Source organism: Dermacentor andersoni, chromosome 6, assembly GCF_023375885.2.
Source record: "Dermacentor andersoni chromosome 6, qqDerAnde1_hic_scaffold, whole genome shotgun sequence".
Lineage (NCBI taxonomy): Eukaryota > Metazoa > Arthropoda > Arachnida > Ixodida > Ixodidae > Dermacentor > Dermacentor andersoni.
The window spans coordinates 77,608,344-77,625,339 of NC_092819.1; the positions used below are offsets into that span (position 1 = coordinate 77,608,344).

The 16,996-nt window shown below is 47.3% G+C and overlaps 2 protein-coding genes across 2 annotated transcripts in view; one reads left to right on the forward strand and one right to left on the reverse strand.

Moving 5' to 3' along the window:
• Positions 1–1,306: 1,306 nt before the first annotated feature.
• Positions 1,307–2,662, forward strand: LOC126522182 (uncharacterized). Its single transcript, XM_050170921.2, has one exon. It carries the CDS (start codon positions 1,307–1,309, stop codon positions 2,660–2,662), a length of 1,356 nt encoding a protein of 451 aa, XP_050026878.1.
• Positions 2,663–12,241: 9,579 nt separating this feature from the next.
• The window catches only part of LOC126522184 (WW domain-binding protein 2-like), a 16,751-nt gene continuing 11,996 nt past the window's right edge, over positions 12,242–16,996 (reverse strand). Inside the window, exons 5-6 of the mRNA XM_050170922.2 lie at positions 14,910–15,059; positions 12,242–12,787 (exon numbers count right to left, since the gene is read on the reverse strand). Coding sequence (XP_050026879.2) covers positions 12,537–12,787; positions 14,910–15,059 — 401 coding nt within the window. The 3' untranslated portion in view covers positions 12,242–12,536. The remainder of the gene's footprint in view (positions 12,788–14,909; positions 15,060–16,996) is intronic.

Sequence of the window (16,996 nt, forward strand, 5' to 3'; positions counted from 1 at the left end):
TTCCCTCCAGGTGGCGCAAGGTCAACCCTCCTTTATATTGGAATCTTGGCACTCCGTAAAAAAAAAAGAAAAAGAAAAAAAAGTAAGATTGGTAGTGTGCGCTCTGTCACCTCGTGTCTCCCCTTCTCCCTGCACCTTCCGGTGCGCATTTCGCCCAGTGCACTAGAGAATTCAGTATGAACAAACCAACCTGAAAAAAAAAAGCTACTTCTTGTCTCTTGCTGGTTTTCGGAAAAATATTCTGTGAACTTAAATAATCAAGAAGTCTGGTAATTTTTGCTTAACTTCTTTTTTCGGAGGGTAATATTTACCATTTAGTAAAGTATTAATCTGGCCTAGTTGGTGCGGCAACATATTTCAAGAGAACTCTGTATAAGCGCACACACACACACAGCGCTCTGTGTCTTTGTGTTTGTCGCTAATTTGTCCCGTATTTCGCACTGTTCCATTTCGAAGATGTTAATCTTTAGACATCGTTGGCTGATGAGTTCATAGAGCTTAGCGCCCAAAGGCAACACAGGGCATACGAGAGACACTGCCCGGTGGAGGACTTTAGATCTAATTTCTACAACGGGAATTTTTTGTACACATATCCTAACCAGTGACGTCACTCGACTTCTTCCCGGCAGTCAGTGGGGCTGGTCGGCGTGTCCCCCAACTCCGTTCTCCTTTTCTCTTGCCACTACCTCCTATTTCTTAACGCGCATTCCGTACAATGAAAGTGAAATAATTTAAAAGGGCAACATATCTAAGCTTACACCACGCACGCTGTGCTTCAGCACTTCTCTCCTTCAGTCCATTCTCTTCATCAGCCCATTCATCTGCCCCGGGCGCAGACGTTTACCGCATTGGGCTACGAGCCACGGAGAATGCAAAGGCTCGAGCGGCGACCACAGCACAGCCGCCGCTCGTTTGTTAAGAAACTCGTTTTGTTCTCAGAATGAAACGACTTTCTTAACGCTCAGGTGCCGTACCCATACATCTACCAAGCCATCACAGCCAGTCACTTAACACCTCGTGATAACACGGTGCGATTAATGCGCTATTCGTGAAAGGTACAGGAAGTTGTGAGGCATTTTATTCGACGCTTCGGACGAGCGTAAGAAATGGTCACTTACAGTGAGGGTCCAAGATGCACACAACGTAAACAATCACGGAAATGTAATATGCGAAGAGAAATGCTTTACATCCGCATTGGAAGACACTCAGGATACAAAGTTTTTTTCAGTGTCGTGAGAAACTTGGGGCGTCGGCCGAAACTCTGAGCTGCACCTTGTTTTTCGTCTCTCGCGCGTTTTCTCCAGAAATGATGTGTCCGAGCCAGAACGAGCGGCTTCTGACGAGGTACATAGACGACTGGGAAGGGCCTCTGATCCGGCGGCTGCAAAACACCAGCGACGAGGCAATTTCTCGAGCAGAATCGACGTCGTGGAGTGTTCTGCTGAAGGACAGGGTCCACGTCTTCTCGGCTTACCTGGCGAACGCTACCATTTGGGGCATCCACGTCGTCGGCCTCGTGCGAAGAGACGTCAAGCTGGGCAACTCGTCCTCCTCGCCTACAGGCGCGATCGAATGCCTCGTTCGCACCGCCGACGGACAGTCGCTACGAAGGCGCGTGCTCGTGAAAGAAATGTCGGAAGAGTTCCCCCCCGTGTTCCTCAGGACTCACCTGATCTGCCCTCTGCAAGACGTTGCTGAACTTCCGGAGCACGCGTCTATAACTCTCAGAGCCGTTGGGACACCCGAGACTGAACAAGTGCAGCTGCCGGTGCAGAAGCCACCTGCAGCAGCGGCCACCAAATGCTGCTCCGTGTGCGTGCGACCCGTTCACGGACGAACGGTCAGGCTGTGGGAGGTCGTCGAGTTTGTGACTCACTACAGGATGATCGGCGCCGAGTCGTTCTTCTTCTACGACTTGAATATGAGTCAATCCATGCTGCGGCTGGTGGGGCGACTGCAAGCCGAAGGCTGGGACGTCACACTGGTGCCCTTCAAGTTGACTATCCCGTACAACGACTCGAACGTCGGCTGGGGCCAGGCCGCGATGCTGTCGGACTGCGCGTTCCGGTCCCGCTTTAAGACGGAGTACTTCGTGAACGTCGACTTTGACGAACTCGTAGTCCCAAGCGGCAAGTACGGCGGCAACCTGTCGGCCTTAATCGAGAATGTCGAAAGCAGGCGGGGCGCGGGCAAAGTGGGCAGCCTCGTTCTGAGGAACCGCGTCTTTTGCTACGAGCACCAATTGAACCACGACTACGTTCGGCAAGGTGTGCTGCCGCTGCGATCCAGGATCCTGAACGCTCATTCGGGTGTACTCAATCACAACTTTACGCTCAAGTACATCGCTCGCGCTCGAGCTGTTTGCTCTGCGGCGATACATAGGATCACCGAGTTCTGTCGCGCGTCCGAAGAAGCGGTCTACGTGGACAGCAACGAGTTAGTGATCAACCACTACCGCCGGTGCTGCGATTACGGGGTAGGAAAGGAAAAAAGCTGGGGAGTTGATCATCGACATCCCGGCTACCTCTACGTCGACGACAGCGCCAAAGCATTGGGCAGTACCTTCGACGGCTTACTACCATCGATAGCGAGCACTTGGCTGCGACACGAGTTCGAAGTCAAGGAGGTTTCAGAGGCTGAGATAATAAATACCGAAGAGTAGTTAAGAAATGTCGATAAAATCACGATCTAGTACACCTGGTCAGCCAATAGGAATAAAGATGTGATGAAATACACAGAATTGTTTAAGATTTAACTAAACCATTATCGAAAAGTGTATAACAGCTGTGTCTTACCAGTACTCACGTACGGGGCAGAAACCTGGAGGCTTACGAAAAGGGTTCTACTTAAATTGAGGACGACGCAACGAGCTATGGAAAGAAGAATGATGGGTGTAACGTTAAGGGATAAGAGCAGATTGGGTGAGGGAACAAACGCGAGTTAATGACATCTTAGTCGAAATCAAGAAAAAGAAATGGGCATGGGCAGGACATGTAATGAGGACGGAAGATAACCGATGGTCATTAAGGGTTACGGACTGGATTCCAAGGGAAGGGAAGCGAAGCAGGGGGCGGCAGAAAGTTAGGTGGGCGGATGAGATTAAGAAGTTTGCAGGGACGACATGGCCACAATTAGGACATGACCGGGATATTTGGAGGAGTATGAGAGAGGCCTTTGCCCTGCAGTGGGCGTAGCCAGGCTGATGATGATGATGAAACCATTATCGTAGCGCTGTAGATTTTTATTTAGAAATTATTCTGAAATTTATGGTTCGACGGAAAACCGAAATTATCTTTTGATTTCGAGATCAAGGCAAATTTTCGTTTAATACACAACATTTGGCAACCTACGTAACGACACTGAGTTCGGCTTCATTAATGCGAAAGCATCAAATGGCTCACTGAGCGAAAAAGCCGACGTATGGAGCCGCGAAACGGCATCTAAATTCCCATTGGCTGCAATGCCACGTCACGTGCGCGCCTCCGCGGAGCATATTCGAAGGGCACACCTGCTGCCACACGGTGCGTCCGGTGTTGCGTCAGAGGAGAGGGCGTCGCCGCGACGCCATACCACCCTCGCTCTCCCTCTCGGAGGCCAGGTTTATCCGCGCGTTTCTTGTCCGCGCAAGCTCTCGCATGCGTTCTTACTTCGCCGCGGTAATCGCTGTAAAGAAATTAATGTATAAGAAGCAACAAATTAGGAAAGAAAAAAAAGTGCCGTCGATTAGGATACTCGTTAATGAGAAATTTGAGCGCAACTCTATACATGTTTTCATTTCGCGTTTCAATATGTTGTGATTATATGAGTTCACGGTTTCATTAACACAACCCGCCGTGGTTGCTCAGTGGCTATGGTGTTACGCTGCTGAGCACGAGGTCGCGGGATCGAATCCCGGCCACGGCGGCCGCATTTCGATGGGGGCGAAATGCGAAGACACCCGTGTACTTAGATTTAGGTGCACGTTAAAGAACCCCAGGTGGTCGAAATTTCCGGAGCCCTCCACTACGGCGTGCCTCATAATCAGAGAGTGGTTTTGGCACGTAAAACCCCATAATTTAATTTTTTTTTTCATTAACACGTGTACTTGACATGTCAAGAGAACGCTGTGGGTAGCGAGCTTTGTTTCAATACAGACGACGCGCGCTGCTCTGGCGCGATATCTTAGCCGTCGTCGCCGCACAGCCAGTTTTGCGTGGCACTACGCTTTTTCCACCAACGACGAGAGCGGCCTTTCGTCGCGGGGAAATCGTGCCAACAGTGTCAGCGGCAACAGGAAGTGTCACATCGAGCCTTACTCGTAACCACTCGCCATCGCCCCTTGCAGAAGCAGTGATGCCCATCACACGCTGGTACCGCGGACTGACCTCAGCCGCTGACGCCGTGAGCGAGTGTAGCAACTCCCACCTCACGCCCCCCTGCACCCCCCCCCCCCCTCGGAAACGCAGATGAAATCACCCACGCGACTGCAGATTCCGTGGCCGCCGGCAACTCAGCGCATGCGCAGGCCGTTTCGCCTTCGCTTTCCGCTTGATGGTTCCGCTACCCTAGTTGCGCCCTCATCCTGCGCTTTCTTCTTCCTCTCTTTGCAATGCCTTTCTTTCATCTACCGCTGCGTTCCGCGTTCGCTTTCATTCATCGCGGTGCTTGTTTCCTCGGTTACGCGGACGCCGCCGACGCTCGCCGCAAGAACGGGCTATTAAGAGCCGCGCTCTGAAATAAAGAAGCAAGGGGAAAAGGGGGAGTGAGACGCAAAGGGACAGGTAGACACCAGGAAGATGATGCAATACTACAGTTTGGTGTGGCGAATGATTTCATTGTCAAGCTAAGGGCTTTTAATGTAAGGGTCCCTTTTCTTTCACTTCTTTCCGCCTTTGGTCATCGATTCGCACATCTCTGCCCTGCTATCATCGCCGGAATCGGTTGCTCGGCGCGGTGTATTACAAGAAATGATAAGGATTGGGGAACAAAATTATCGCTGAGAAATATGATCTCGGGTGAGACAAGACTTTCGTGCGAGAAGCTAGAAGGCTGGAAAGATGAAAAACAAAATTGCTTCAGAACTTGTCGATCAAAATGTTGTAACGATCTTGACCAACAGGGTTAGGTAAAACAAATTACTATTTATTTAGGTCGAACCTCTGCCACAGCTCAGAGTCACTATTCCTACTGCAGCGTACCGGCAGTGAACAGAGTTGCAGAGTTCTCTACTGGCGTCCGACTGTCCTCGGTGCACTGCTCATCGCTTCTTCTTCCGAAAAGCCCACCGGCGGTGTCTTCAAATTGGGCGACCTCCTCGTGAAGATGTCCCGTGCCCGTGCAATGCCGGCTGGTGCGTAGGGCTCCCTACACAAATCACTGCAGGTGGAACTCTGGCGCTATTTACGACAGCGGCTACAAATGATGGGTGTTACGGCGATTTGCCTTAACCTTGTCCACCTGGCTTCAAGTTGATTTGTCAGTAAAACACCACCTTCTATGATAAAAATATTGCGTTTAAGTTAAACGATCCCCGACGATTACGAATATGCGCCGAGACTCAGTCTTGGTGGGTGTTTACAGAGCTAAGCTTGTGTGGAAATTTACAAAGCTAAAGCTTAATAATTGAATAGTGTCACCCAAGTGTGGAAGCCTCAAACACGAAGATAAGACAAACCCGCTTGCGAGCCATCTTTCCACAGACATCATTTTCAATGAAGTTCTATCAAGGAAAGCCTCCATATGAACACATCGATTCCCAAGAACTTTCCAAATTTAAAAGTGAAGCTTCCCTTGCCTGGCACTCGTCGTCCCCCGCGTGCCCCCCCCCCCCCCCCCCCCCCCCTCCACATTCGCCCACCGCTTTGAGTGAGCTTGCTGTTACTATCTTGCCGAAGAGGCAACAAATTGAACAACAATGCAGGTGCTACTGTGTATGCCACTGGGTAGAAAAATTTAAGAAATTGTCTTTATAGCCTCCCAACACACTCTCCTCGAGTGTCTTTATGGAAGTGCAAAATTCGGCAGCAGAAGCCGTCGAATGTGTAGGAGGAAGTGAACGACACTGAACCGAAGCGTGCGTCGAATGTCGAAGAGACGGAAGGCCACAGAAAAGCGTGGAGCGGATGAAGAACGTCCTCATTACGCTGCAATGCGTGTTGCAGAGTGCGAGCATTTGCAGGCTTGTAAGCAAGACGCGAAACAACATTGCAGCCGTCGGCATGCGAGAAACGTGCCTATCATATATAAATCAGCCGTGCATTGAACCAAGACTCTGAACGCGTCTCGTCACGTCTTGTATTTCTCGATGGCTTCTGACTGCTGCACCCCAGCGAACACCATCAAGAACAAAAGTCTCGAGTAGTTGCTAGACGCGAGACCGTTTGGTAAAAAACCCGCAGTCATGAGACGACGTCTGTGCAAGCATGGGATACTGACGCCACAGTTGAAGTCGCATCGCTGATTATAACACTGACATTACTGACCAAGCGTAAGCTAAATAAACTCTGTCTTATGAGTCGTGGAAGCGAGGTGCACTGCAAAAGCAAAAAGAAACAAAACAAGAAGAAATAGATAATGGTGTCACGTGCAATAAATTTAATCTGCATTTGCGTCGCATTGATTTGAACGCCATCCCACATAGAAACATTTGCGAAATTGTGTTACATTTACGTGATCACGTTGCATTTGCACAAACATTCCGTTGAATTTACATTGTTAGCGTTACACTTGAATGACGCAAATGCATTGTATTGCGTTTGCGTCATTCTGCGCGAACAGCGCCGCCATTAGTGCTAAAATTTGCTTCTTTAACATCTCTGTAAACATAAAAAAAACTTCGATTAATATCGATTCCGCCGTTGCGCGATATCGACCGATTTTTTTTTTTCGCAAGCGTTTATGCTGTCGTGTTCCGGCAGCAGGGTAGCTGGCGGTACAAATTGAAATTGATGCGCTGCCATGGCGCAATTTTCATCACGATGTTTCACAAAAATTACTTCGTCCACCCGACTTCACGTCAAGCCCACATTATGGACATCTTAAAGGGGCACTAAAATATGTCGAGCTGTATAAGTAAATTACACTTCCCCTACCGAAATAAGGCCCCTTGTACCGTAGGAGGAGACTCAGGGCGCTATACCGGAAAGCTATTCCAAACTTCCTTTTCTATTACAATTCTGCAATCAGCCCTCCACGATTGGTCAAAAAGTTTTCGGGCCATCCTCACTTCGCCCGTATGTCACGTGACATTATGAAAACCACGAGAGCGCCTCATGTGATACGATGTGTGGGCACTGATTATGCATGATTGGACCAAACGGAAGAAAAATAATTATTTCTGATTCGACGATACGCAACTACGCTAGCGGCCAGATCTCCCGGGAACCAGCCCGCAGACTTCAAGTTCAAGACGGCAATATTTGCCGCAAGGACGACAGTTTCCACGTACGGACTCTCGCCCGCGCGGACCCTTCGCTCCCGGGCAACGCGACGGTCCACGACGCGGCTTGAGGACTTACATGCCGAGCCGCGGCGCCCACCGGCAATCGCGTCTCGCCCACCGCGAGAGCGACGCGGGAGTGGACGTGGGGGGATCGCATGACCACTTTCAGAGACATCACGCAACACTGCGGATTGAACAGATGCAAATGACCACCACCGCACGCCAAACTAAGCAAGAAACAGGTGGTTGCCTGGAGGCAATTGCAGACATACAAGTATCCGAACCCGGTGATCCTTCACCTCTGCTACCCCGACCTTTATTCGTCCGACGAGTGTAAAGCTAGCGGAGCCAGAGCGACGCTGCAGCACATGCTGAGGGAATGCACTGGTAGCGAGCAGCAGGAGTCCCCGACGAACGGGGTAGACATGACAGTCTGGTAGACATGGTAGACATGGTGTTGGACACGTATACAACATCGCTCTGCAAGTCTTCTTTGCGGAGGGTCCGTTCTGGTGGCATCTTTACTTTCCGTTGCACGCCGCCGCGATTTCTTGACCAGCCACCACAACCAAGTAAGGGGAAGTGGACCCGTTGCAGACGCTGGCGCCACCCTCTTAATCCGGTTATCTATTTTAACTGCACTGGCTCAGTCCCGTCGAAACCCTCTCCATTTGAGCGTGATCCTCTCCTCTGGTCAGTCAATTGTGCTCTATGCTGGGAGTACTATCCGCTTTGAAAGCAAAAAAAAAAAAAAACTGACCTCCTTTAAACGAGTAGGGCGTTGATAAAGCTTTTCAAACAACGCTGGGGTTTACCGCCCGATGCTTGCGACGATGGTTACGTAAATTTGACGTCAGGAGATAGGAATAAAAACAGATTGGAGTAGCTTTACGTTGGCCTTTAGATTAAAAAAAACATAAATAAAAGAGAGACGGCTGAATGTCCCGTATGGGCTCGTCATAACGTCAGTGATTTTGAGAGGCTGTTCAGTTATGCAGTTAATTTATTTTCCTTAAAAAGACTACATGTCGTTCGCAAACAACAAGACTCAAGCCAGCAAGTACTGAGAACATTTCGATTACCAAAACGACGACCTTTAAGTACTTTGAAATTTACCATGACAAGATGCATACAGGTGTCGAGATTCTGAGAAAATCATTTTTCTAAATGAAAAAAGGACATTTTCCCGCAGGATAAACGAATCTGGATTCGCAAAAATGCTTTTCCATTATAAATCGATTTCAAGAAGGCGGCAGAAAAGAATCTGCTTATGGCTAGCTGTTTACCAACGGCCCGCACGTCTAAGGTTTTCGTATTCATTTGTATTAATTTGAATTTGGGTACCAAATTCTACTCGTGTCTCTCCGGCAGAGTGTATCCTCGTATAATAATTACGACCTTTATAGTTACTGCTTGTCTAAAATTGCTCTTGAAAATTTTTTTTTTTTACTCGGGAGAATGATTTTAGACTAGATCGGTATTATTTCAGAGCTATATGGGGGGGAAGGTTCTGTTGACACATTTCAAAACAATTCACAATTGTGGTTTGTGTGATTTGCTTGGACTGCTGCAATAATTTTTTAGTTGCTTCATTGTGAAGTATTGCGTTGTGCATCTTTGTCTCTCACGATACATAGCCCGAAATAACTTACAGCATTGAAAGTAAGTAACTAAATGTAATTAAATATGTGCTTGCGTTGAACAATGTAAAAACTGTATTAAGATAGCTGCCCTTACACAAATTTCTTTAAGACATGTTGTCCGAAGGCGCAGAGAGAAGCCCCAGCAGAAAGCGCAGGAAATTTATTAACGGCGTGGGCATGCGGGCGCGCGCACAGATTCCAGATGCAGGCGTGGCGTCAGTTCTTTTTATTTAGATCATTAACGCGCATTTGCCCAGTCAATCTTGTCGCCTGTAGTTTCGGCTTGTTCGGCATGACCGAGGCCAAGGGCCGTTTGCAGAGGCCGTAATTGCGCTACCTGACTAGTTTAAGGAGATTACCGGTTTCAACTATACACTTATATCCAGAATCACCGCAAGATACAACATAAGCTACATCGCGGGAATCAGTGCTGTGTATACTTTTCCACATGATCGATTAACATTACCCAGCATCTTAGGTCCAATGCCCGGCCCTTCAAAACAGCGGCGGGTTTTGGATTTATTGTTCAAATACCTGTCAGAAATTGGTCTATTAGGAAAGCTTTAAAGATTGAACATTTGAACAGAAATGAAGAACAATAAACAGAAATGTGCGGAATATAACCAACCTTTATATATAGCTTTCATTGATTACGAAAAAGCGTTTGATTCGGTCGAAACCTCAGCAGTCATGGAGGCACTACGGAATCAGGGTGTAGGCGAGCCATATGTAAAAATACTGAAAGATATATATAGCGGCTCCACAGCCACCGTAGTCCTCCATAAAGAAAGCAACAATATCCCAATAAAGAAAGGCGTCAGGCAGGGAGATACGATCTCTCCAATGCTATTCACAGCGTGTTTACAGGAGGTATTCAGAGACCTGGAGTGGGAAGAATTGGGGATAAGAGTTAATGGAGAATACCTTAGTAACTTGAGATTCGCTGATGATATTGCCTTGCTTAGTAACTCGGGGATCCAATTGCAATGCATGCTCACTGACCTGGAGAGGCAAAGCAGAAGGGTGGGTCTAAAAATTAATCTGCAGAAAACTAAACTAATGTTTATCAGTCTCGGAAGAGAACAGCAGTTTACGATAGGTAGCGAGGCACTGGAAGTGGTAAGGAAACACATCTACTTAGGGCAGGTAGTGACTATGGATCCGGATCATGAGACGGAAATAATCAGAAGAATAAGAATGGGCTGGGGTGCGTTTGGCAGGCATTCTCAGATCATGAACAGCAGGTTGCCGTTATCCCTCAAGAGAAAAGTGTATAACAGCTGTGTCTTACCAGTACTCACGTACGGGGCAGAAACCTGGAGGCTTACGAAAATGGTTCTACTTAAATTGAGGACGACGCAATGAGCTATGGAAAGAAGAATGATGGGTGTAACGTTAAGGGATAAGAAAAGAGCAGAGTGGGTGAGGGAACAAACGCGAGTTAATGACATCTTAGTCGAAATCAAGAAAAAGAAATGGGCATGGGCAGGACATGTAATGAGGAGGGAAGATAACCGATGGTCATTAAGGGTTACGGACTGGATTCCAAGGGAAGGGAAGCGTAGCAGGGGGCGACAGAAGGTTAGGCGGGCGGATGACATTAAGAAGTTTGCAGGGACAACATGGCCACAATTAGTACATGGCCGGGGTAGTTGGAGAAGTATGAGAGAGGCCTTTGCCCTGCAGTGGGCGTAACCAGGATGATGATGATGATGATGACCTAAATTTATTTTCCTCATCTGGTGATGTTAGCGACGATATGTTTGTGATTACTGTGACATACACTGATTGACTCGGTTACAACCTTAGACAGAATCTTGGCCAAAGTTAGATGTATACATGACCGTTCTTGAGTAGTTGAGTAACATGAATTGGCGTGGCACTTCAAACCAAACTCTTTTAGCACTGAATCATTTCTTGCCTGGTTTAGAAATGTCCACATTGAAGTCTCCATCGATGTTTACAGGGGTAGTGTCATCACGGCAAATCCACGCAAAGTACGTGGTCATGATATATGCACAGGGGATATCGCAATTCAGTTTTATGTTTGTACGGCCAAGACATTCCCACAGTCTGTGGCGTTGTTCTCTCGCGAGTCAAAGGTGTATGGGTGCAGATACATTTTGGCCTTTGAGTATATGGCAACGCCTCCTGTTCGGGAGTCCATGTGCTGTTCACAAACGATTCCAGTATACCCATTGACTTGAAACAATGGACCTTTATTTATTTGTTTAGTTCATTTATTATTATTATTATTATTATTATTATTATTATTATTATTATTATTATTATTATTGACGAGTGCTTGGATCCTGCTTCACCCTCACAGCGGATCGGTTTGGTATTGCATTATCTCCGGGATCAGCTCACGCTTACCTTTTTATTGTTGACGCACGTGCAGGAAAAGTACATGGAGCCCTAAACATATGCAGCTTCGGTGCAAAATTGCGGAGAAATAATCGACAATGATTGATAGCATAAGCGAACAGCCCGAACGAACGAACGTGATGCGCGGCAAACGAGTGCGCAACAGCATTGCCCCCCCCCCTCCTCCTCCTCCTCTTCTTCCTCAAGAGCACGCGCCCTTGACTTCACCTTGCCGCAACGAATGAGTGACCAATACTACCCGCCCCCTCTCCTACCCGCTCTTCACCGCTACGAGAGCACGCACTGTACTTCGAAATTTGCGGGCCATGTGTACGTTTACGATTTTGTGAGCTGGTTTCTAAGCTTTGAACGAGTCGCCTGCCGTTTGGACGCTTGCTTTCGTATGTGCATTTCGCCGTCACGACAAGGCGTGAAGCAAGGCGAAGGCATGATCTGCCCACACAAGTGCCACAATCATTCGTGTACTTAAATTTAGGTGCCCGTTGGAGAACACCAGGTTGTAAAAATTAACCCAGGGTATCCCACTATGGCGTGCCTCATAATCACATCGTGTTTCTGGCACGTACACCCCAGAGTTTATTTACGGTAGTTCTTTGCTTTCTTTTCTTTATTTTATTGTGCCGAGATTGCCACATTAACGCTCCGGCGTGCTAATTCATAACCTGTAATAAGGGTCACTTTTCCATTTGCTTTGGAAATTTTGAACCCTGTTTACTGGCAGGAAGCAATGTTGTGCGTAATCACTTGCGTCAGCTAACAAGCGAAAGCATTAAAAATAAGAGTACAGAAAGAAAAACACAAGAATGCTTGTTTATGTATCTAGAGTTGGATTTTATAGCAAATGAACAAACCAAATTTGCAGGTTTATTAACTTGCGACTTGGCGTGTTTTTTTTTTTTTTTGGCACAGCGAACATTTATGTATAGGCTTTCCTTAAAGTTGCATGAAATGCTCAGGCATGTTAAACACGTCTGACAAAAGCTGATTTTTCCATCCTCCGAATGCTGTATCTGAAGCCTGTGGCAGAGTGTCCCTGCGAATTTCACTTGCGCACAAGTGGAGTCACGTAGCTCGCACTCGTAGAATCAGTCTCGTGACTCCTTGCTCGAAGAGCCCTTGGATCCTTGTGCCGGGGCATGCGCACCGGGCGCTTCATCTGCTTCCTTGCCACTTTGCTCAGGATGACTCGCAGAACCCTTGATGCCCGGTGGCGGGGGCTCTGCTGAGCGCTTAAATTCCTCGATGACTGAAGGAGGAGCGTACGATGTACTTGCCTGATCGCGCGGGTAAACGCCAGGATACGGAGGAGGCACGTTGGACGCGAACACTGTGTTCGCTGCAACAGATGCCGAAACACCAAAATGAAACTATCAGGAGCAACCGGGTCGCATATTAAGTCAATGTGCCGCATTTCGCACAACACTATATTTTGAAGCATGAGCCGTTTTGCATGCACTGTAAAAATGTTTCCACAGCATGAAACTTCCGCGACTTCCCCTTTTGCCTTACTGGGAAGCTGTCCACGCACTCGGTTGCAGAGCAAATCTGTCGATAGCTGCGCCGTTCGTTTGAACTGTCGCCAACGCCTCCAGCCAGACGAACCGTGCCAAGTCGAAATCGAGACAAGTCAGAATCTTCAAGGAATGGATTCGCACCTTGTGCTTTCAACAGGTGGAGGACAGTTCGTCTGGCTGGAGGTGTTGGCGATACTTCAAACGCACACAGCAGTTATCGACAGATTTCCCTCTGGAACCGAGTGCGTGGACGGCTTCCCAAGATGGCAAAAAGTGAAGTCGGTGGTGTTCCGGTCACCCATTAAGACCACCCATCAAGTGGAAGCACTTCGGCAGCATGGTCCTAAATACAGTCTGGTCCCTTCGGTGGATAAGACTGATTGGCTCGCGGCTGTGCACCGAATAGCTAACAAGGCACCGCCCGAAGAGAAGGAGACGCGCATCCTTCAAGGTGTTGGTCCGCTTCGTGTTGTTCCTTTGTTCAAGTCTCGTGTGTTCCTTGCGGTAACTTCCCAAATCGTAAACATTCGCTTACCAACTAAACTAACTAAATTAAGAAGCACGGTGTCGCGCCCTCACAGGCAAACATAAACGAACCTCAGTAGATGACCGCGGACACTCGATATGAAAACGCTGACGTGAGGAAGGGTGGCAGCAGCAGCGAGCGAATTGGCTTTCGTGTTGCCTCTCGCTTCAACGCGAATTAGGCGGCGAGACCACAGGGCTTACGAAGCTATCAGCCCTCCGCGCACCTAGGCAGTGTACTTATCACAGACTGCTTTCAAGATACTGTCCACGCGGCCGCGCTCAGCCGCGCCAATGTAGAACGCCTTAACGTTTGTGAAAATAGCAATTGCATAAATGTGGAGCTTTGTGGGATCACACTGTGCTTTGGGAGGAACATGCTGGAGAAATTTTGAAGTTGCAGGTGCATCAAGTGCACCGCAGAATATCTCTGAAGTGTCGTCAGAGCCTTTGAGATGGTCCTTCGAACAGTTTAAGCGCTCGTCCGTGTCTCTTCCTGTGTCGTCTGTTTGGCGCTTTAGTACTTCAGTAACATGCACCAACTAGCCCAACAAAAAGTTCTGCAGGTATACACAAGTTTGAGAATCGCGTCTGTGCGCAAATGGCGAGATATATCTGCTTGAAAGAGTGCTCACATATACAGTTCGCCATCTACATTTTGAATAAGGTATTGCAAATAGCTTTCAATGTCCACAAGTGTTATTTGCAACCATTAATTGGGAATAGAAGCACGTTCAAGGCCACTGGCATGATAGCTGCGGCTCAGAGCGGCATGCGCAGGCCATGAGGACGGTAAAAGAGAGGCGCGAAAAAGTTGCACGGGAACTGAAAGTGACGTTTTCTTTTTTGGCGTCAAGGCGCTCCCGTATAGCAAAGAGCAGGCAGGACGTAGCAGCCTCTCTGTTTTCAAAATATTTGCGCAGCTGGCATTTGGGTTGTGATTCTGCAAGGTCCCAAAAGTTGGCAGTCCTTTTTTTTTTTCATATGACTTATAACTGTTAATTGTCTCGATAATATCACCTTGTTCCTATGGTAACTTCCGTGTGCAATTTCGAAACCATCGAGGGTAACGGATATTAACAATGGCACCGAGATTCTGTTTCAGTGGTACGTCATACAGTTGGTACAAGGTCTGGTAGCGACTCCTTCAGATGTCATAACGCGCTTAAAACGTTGCTGTATTTCAAGGCCGTTTCCGTGAAATTACTGACAAAAATATTTCAATGTTAAATTTGACGCGATCGACACGTTTACGCTAACATATACGTAGAATGAAAACGGTCATTCTAGGAAGAGTTGTGTGCTTTTTAATTGAACGTATCGTCGCTACGTGTGCTCGCCCGTGCGTTTCCTATGTGCGTCTACGCTAACTGCTGCACAATCCTCGTGCTTGCAGGACGTCACGCGAGGCCTTCTCACCTGGCGGGGCTTGTGGAAACAGATGGGAAGGGAGGGCGAAGCCGTAGTTGGCATTTCCTGCGGGCGTGTAGACATCAGGGGCGAGCAGCTGGAATGGTCCCATAGGCAGCTGACCCGGCGGTACCGCAACTTGATCTCCCCGTTGCGATGCTGGTCGCAGGGTTGAAAAACGATGCTGACATTAGTCGTCCGAGTCCTAACGGTTTTCAGCAAAGCACGACTTCAGATTAAGTTTGTTACGGTGAGCGTCTATCTAGGGTTCCGTTTGGTTTACCGAGTGTGCGTAATAACTAGAAAAAAAAAAGCTCTTTTTTTTTTTTTTACGGTGAAGCTGTTAGTGCAACTAGAACCCCTCAAACACCTTATGTGCCTGTTTTCATGGTTTTCTTAGAAAACTCTTATCACTCACGGATATATATTTTGTGGAAATGCTGAAAATATTACAGGTTAATACGCAGGGACATGTTGAGAGAGAGCGATGAGAATGAGAGAAAGGCAGGGAGGTTAACCAGGGTTAAAGCCTCCGGTTTGCTACCCTGCACTAGGGGAAGGGAAAGGGGAAGTAAAGACGGAAAGAAGAGCGGGGACAAAAGGAAAGGCATGAAAGAAAGGAGGGACGGGATGAGATCTTTATATTCTTTCTAATACAGGGACGTTTTCAAGTGTGTGCGTTAATTAGGGACCAAATGAACATGGGGTAAATCCCCGTTTACGGGCTCCTTGAAGGCGGGTATCTGAAACGTTTACAAAGCCTCCCTACCGCTCTGGGAGGACCAAAGACGGCACGAATTTCTTATCATGAAATAATGAAGGCCTGCTATAGGTGATTGTTAACTTTCAACCTTATTTCTCATTTTCTCCCCGTTTCTTACAAAGAAAAAATAAGATCCGAATGGAAGGGCAAGGAAACAACCGCTTGACCTGATTCCAGCCCGTTTCCTTGGCAAAGAGTTAAGCAAATACAAAAAAAATTAAATTGCAGAGGTGCAAAAGATATCCTCATCTACACATGTGTAAAATATATATTCAAGAAAGCTAAAAGGAGCTTCATGCACAATCAATAAACAAATGTAGATATATGCGCAAATGGTAACGCTATACAAGTTTTTTTCTGGCATATTGGTATTATCCAGCTGTACGTCAAAAATGTTGGACGAAAGGAAGAATAGAAAGGTTTGAAGCATGGTTGCCCGAATTGCAAATCTCAATCTTATAAAAAGTGACCTTTATTTATTAAATGTGTTTTCAGTGTCATCATTGTAATAGTGTTCAGCTCATTTCGAGAAGCAGATAACGTCTACCGAAAGTGTGAAGTGCGTAGGTTAATTATATGCTTTGAATATAATTACTCAATACTCGCCTTCTTCAAAATAATATGCATGCGGTATATAAGGAATGTGCTCGGTTCCTTCCGGTCTGTTCGGTGAACCATGCCCGGCACGTTGTATATGTTTCGTTGAAATGGGAAGCACGTTCGACAAATGTCTGTTCTGTGTAGGTAATTGCAGACTTTGCAGAAATTTACTAAATGAAGCGTTTCAGGGTGTCATACGGCCGTCATCCGCAACGTTTCTCAGAGTCATAAACTAACTATACACGACACCGAGTTCACGTTCGGTGAAAATTGTGGACATGTTAAGTGTATTCCAGCGAAACTTCATCGTTTATGGCCTAATTAGGAGCATTGTAACTAATTACGGAATTCTCGTTCATTACTTATTTTCATTCGTGATACGAAATTCGTAGTAGGCTTTCCCGGTGTCCTCGGTAAGTTAAATCAGGCACCTTGTCTATATTTAGCGAACATGAGGATCACGTTATCGGTTATGTTTACCCGCCGTGGTTGCTGAGTGGATATGGTGCTAGGCTGCTGAGCACGACGTCGCGGGATCGAATCCCGGCCACGGCAGCCGCGTTTCGATGGGGGCGAAATGCGAAAACACCCGTATACTTAGATTTAGGTGCACGTTAAAGAACCCCCGGTGGTAGAAATTTCCGGAGTCCTCCACTACGCCGTGCTTCATAATCAGAAAGTGGTTTTGGCGCGTAAACACCCCATAATTAGTTATCGGTTATGTTTAATTAAA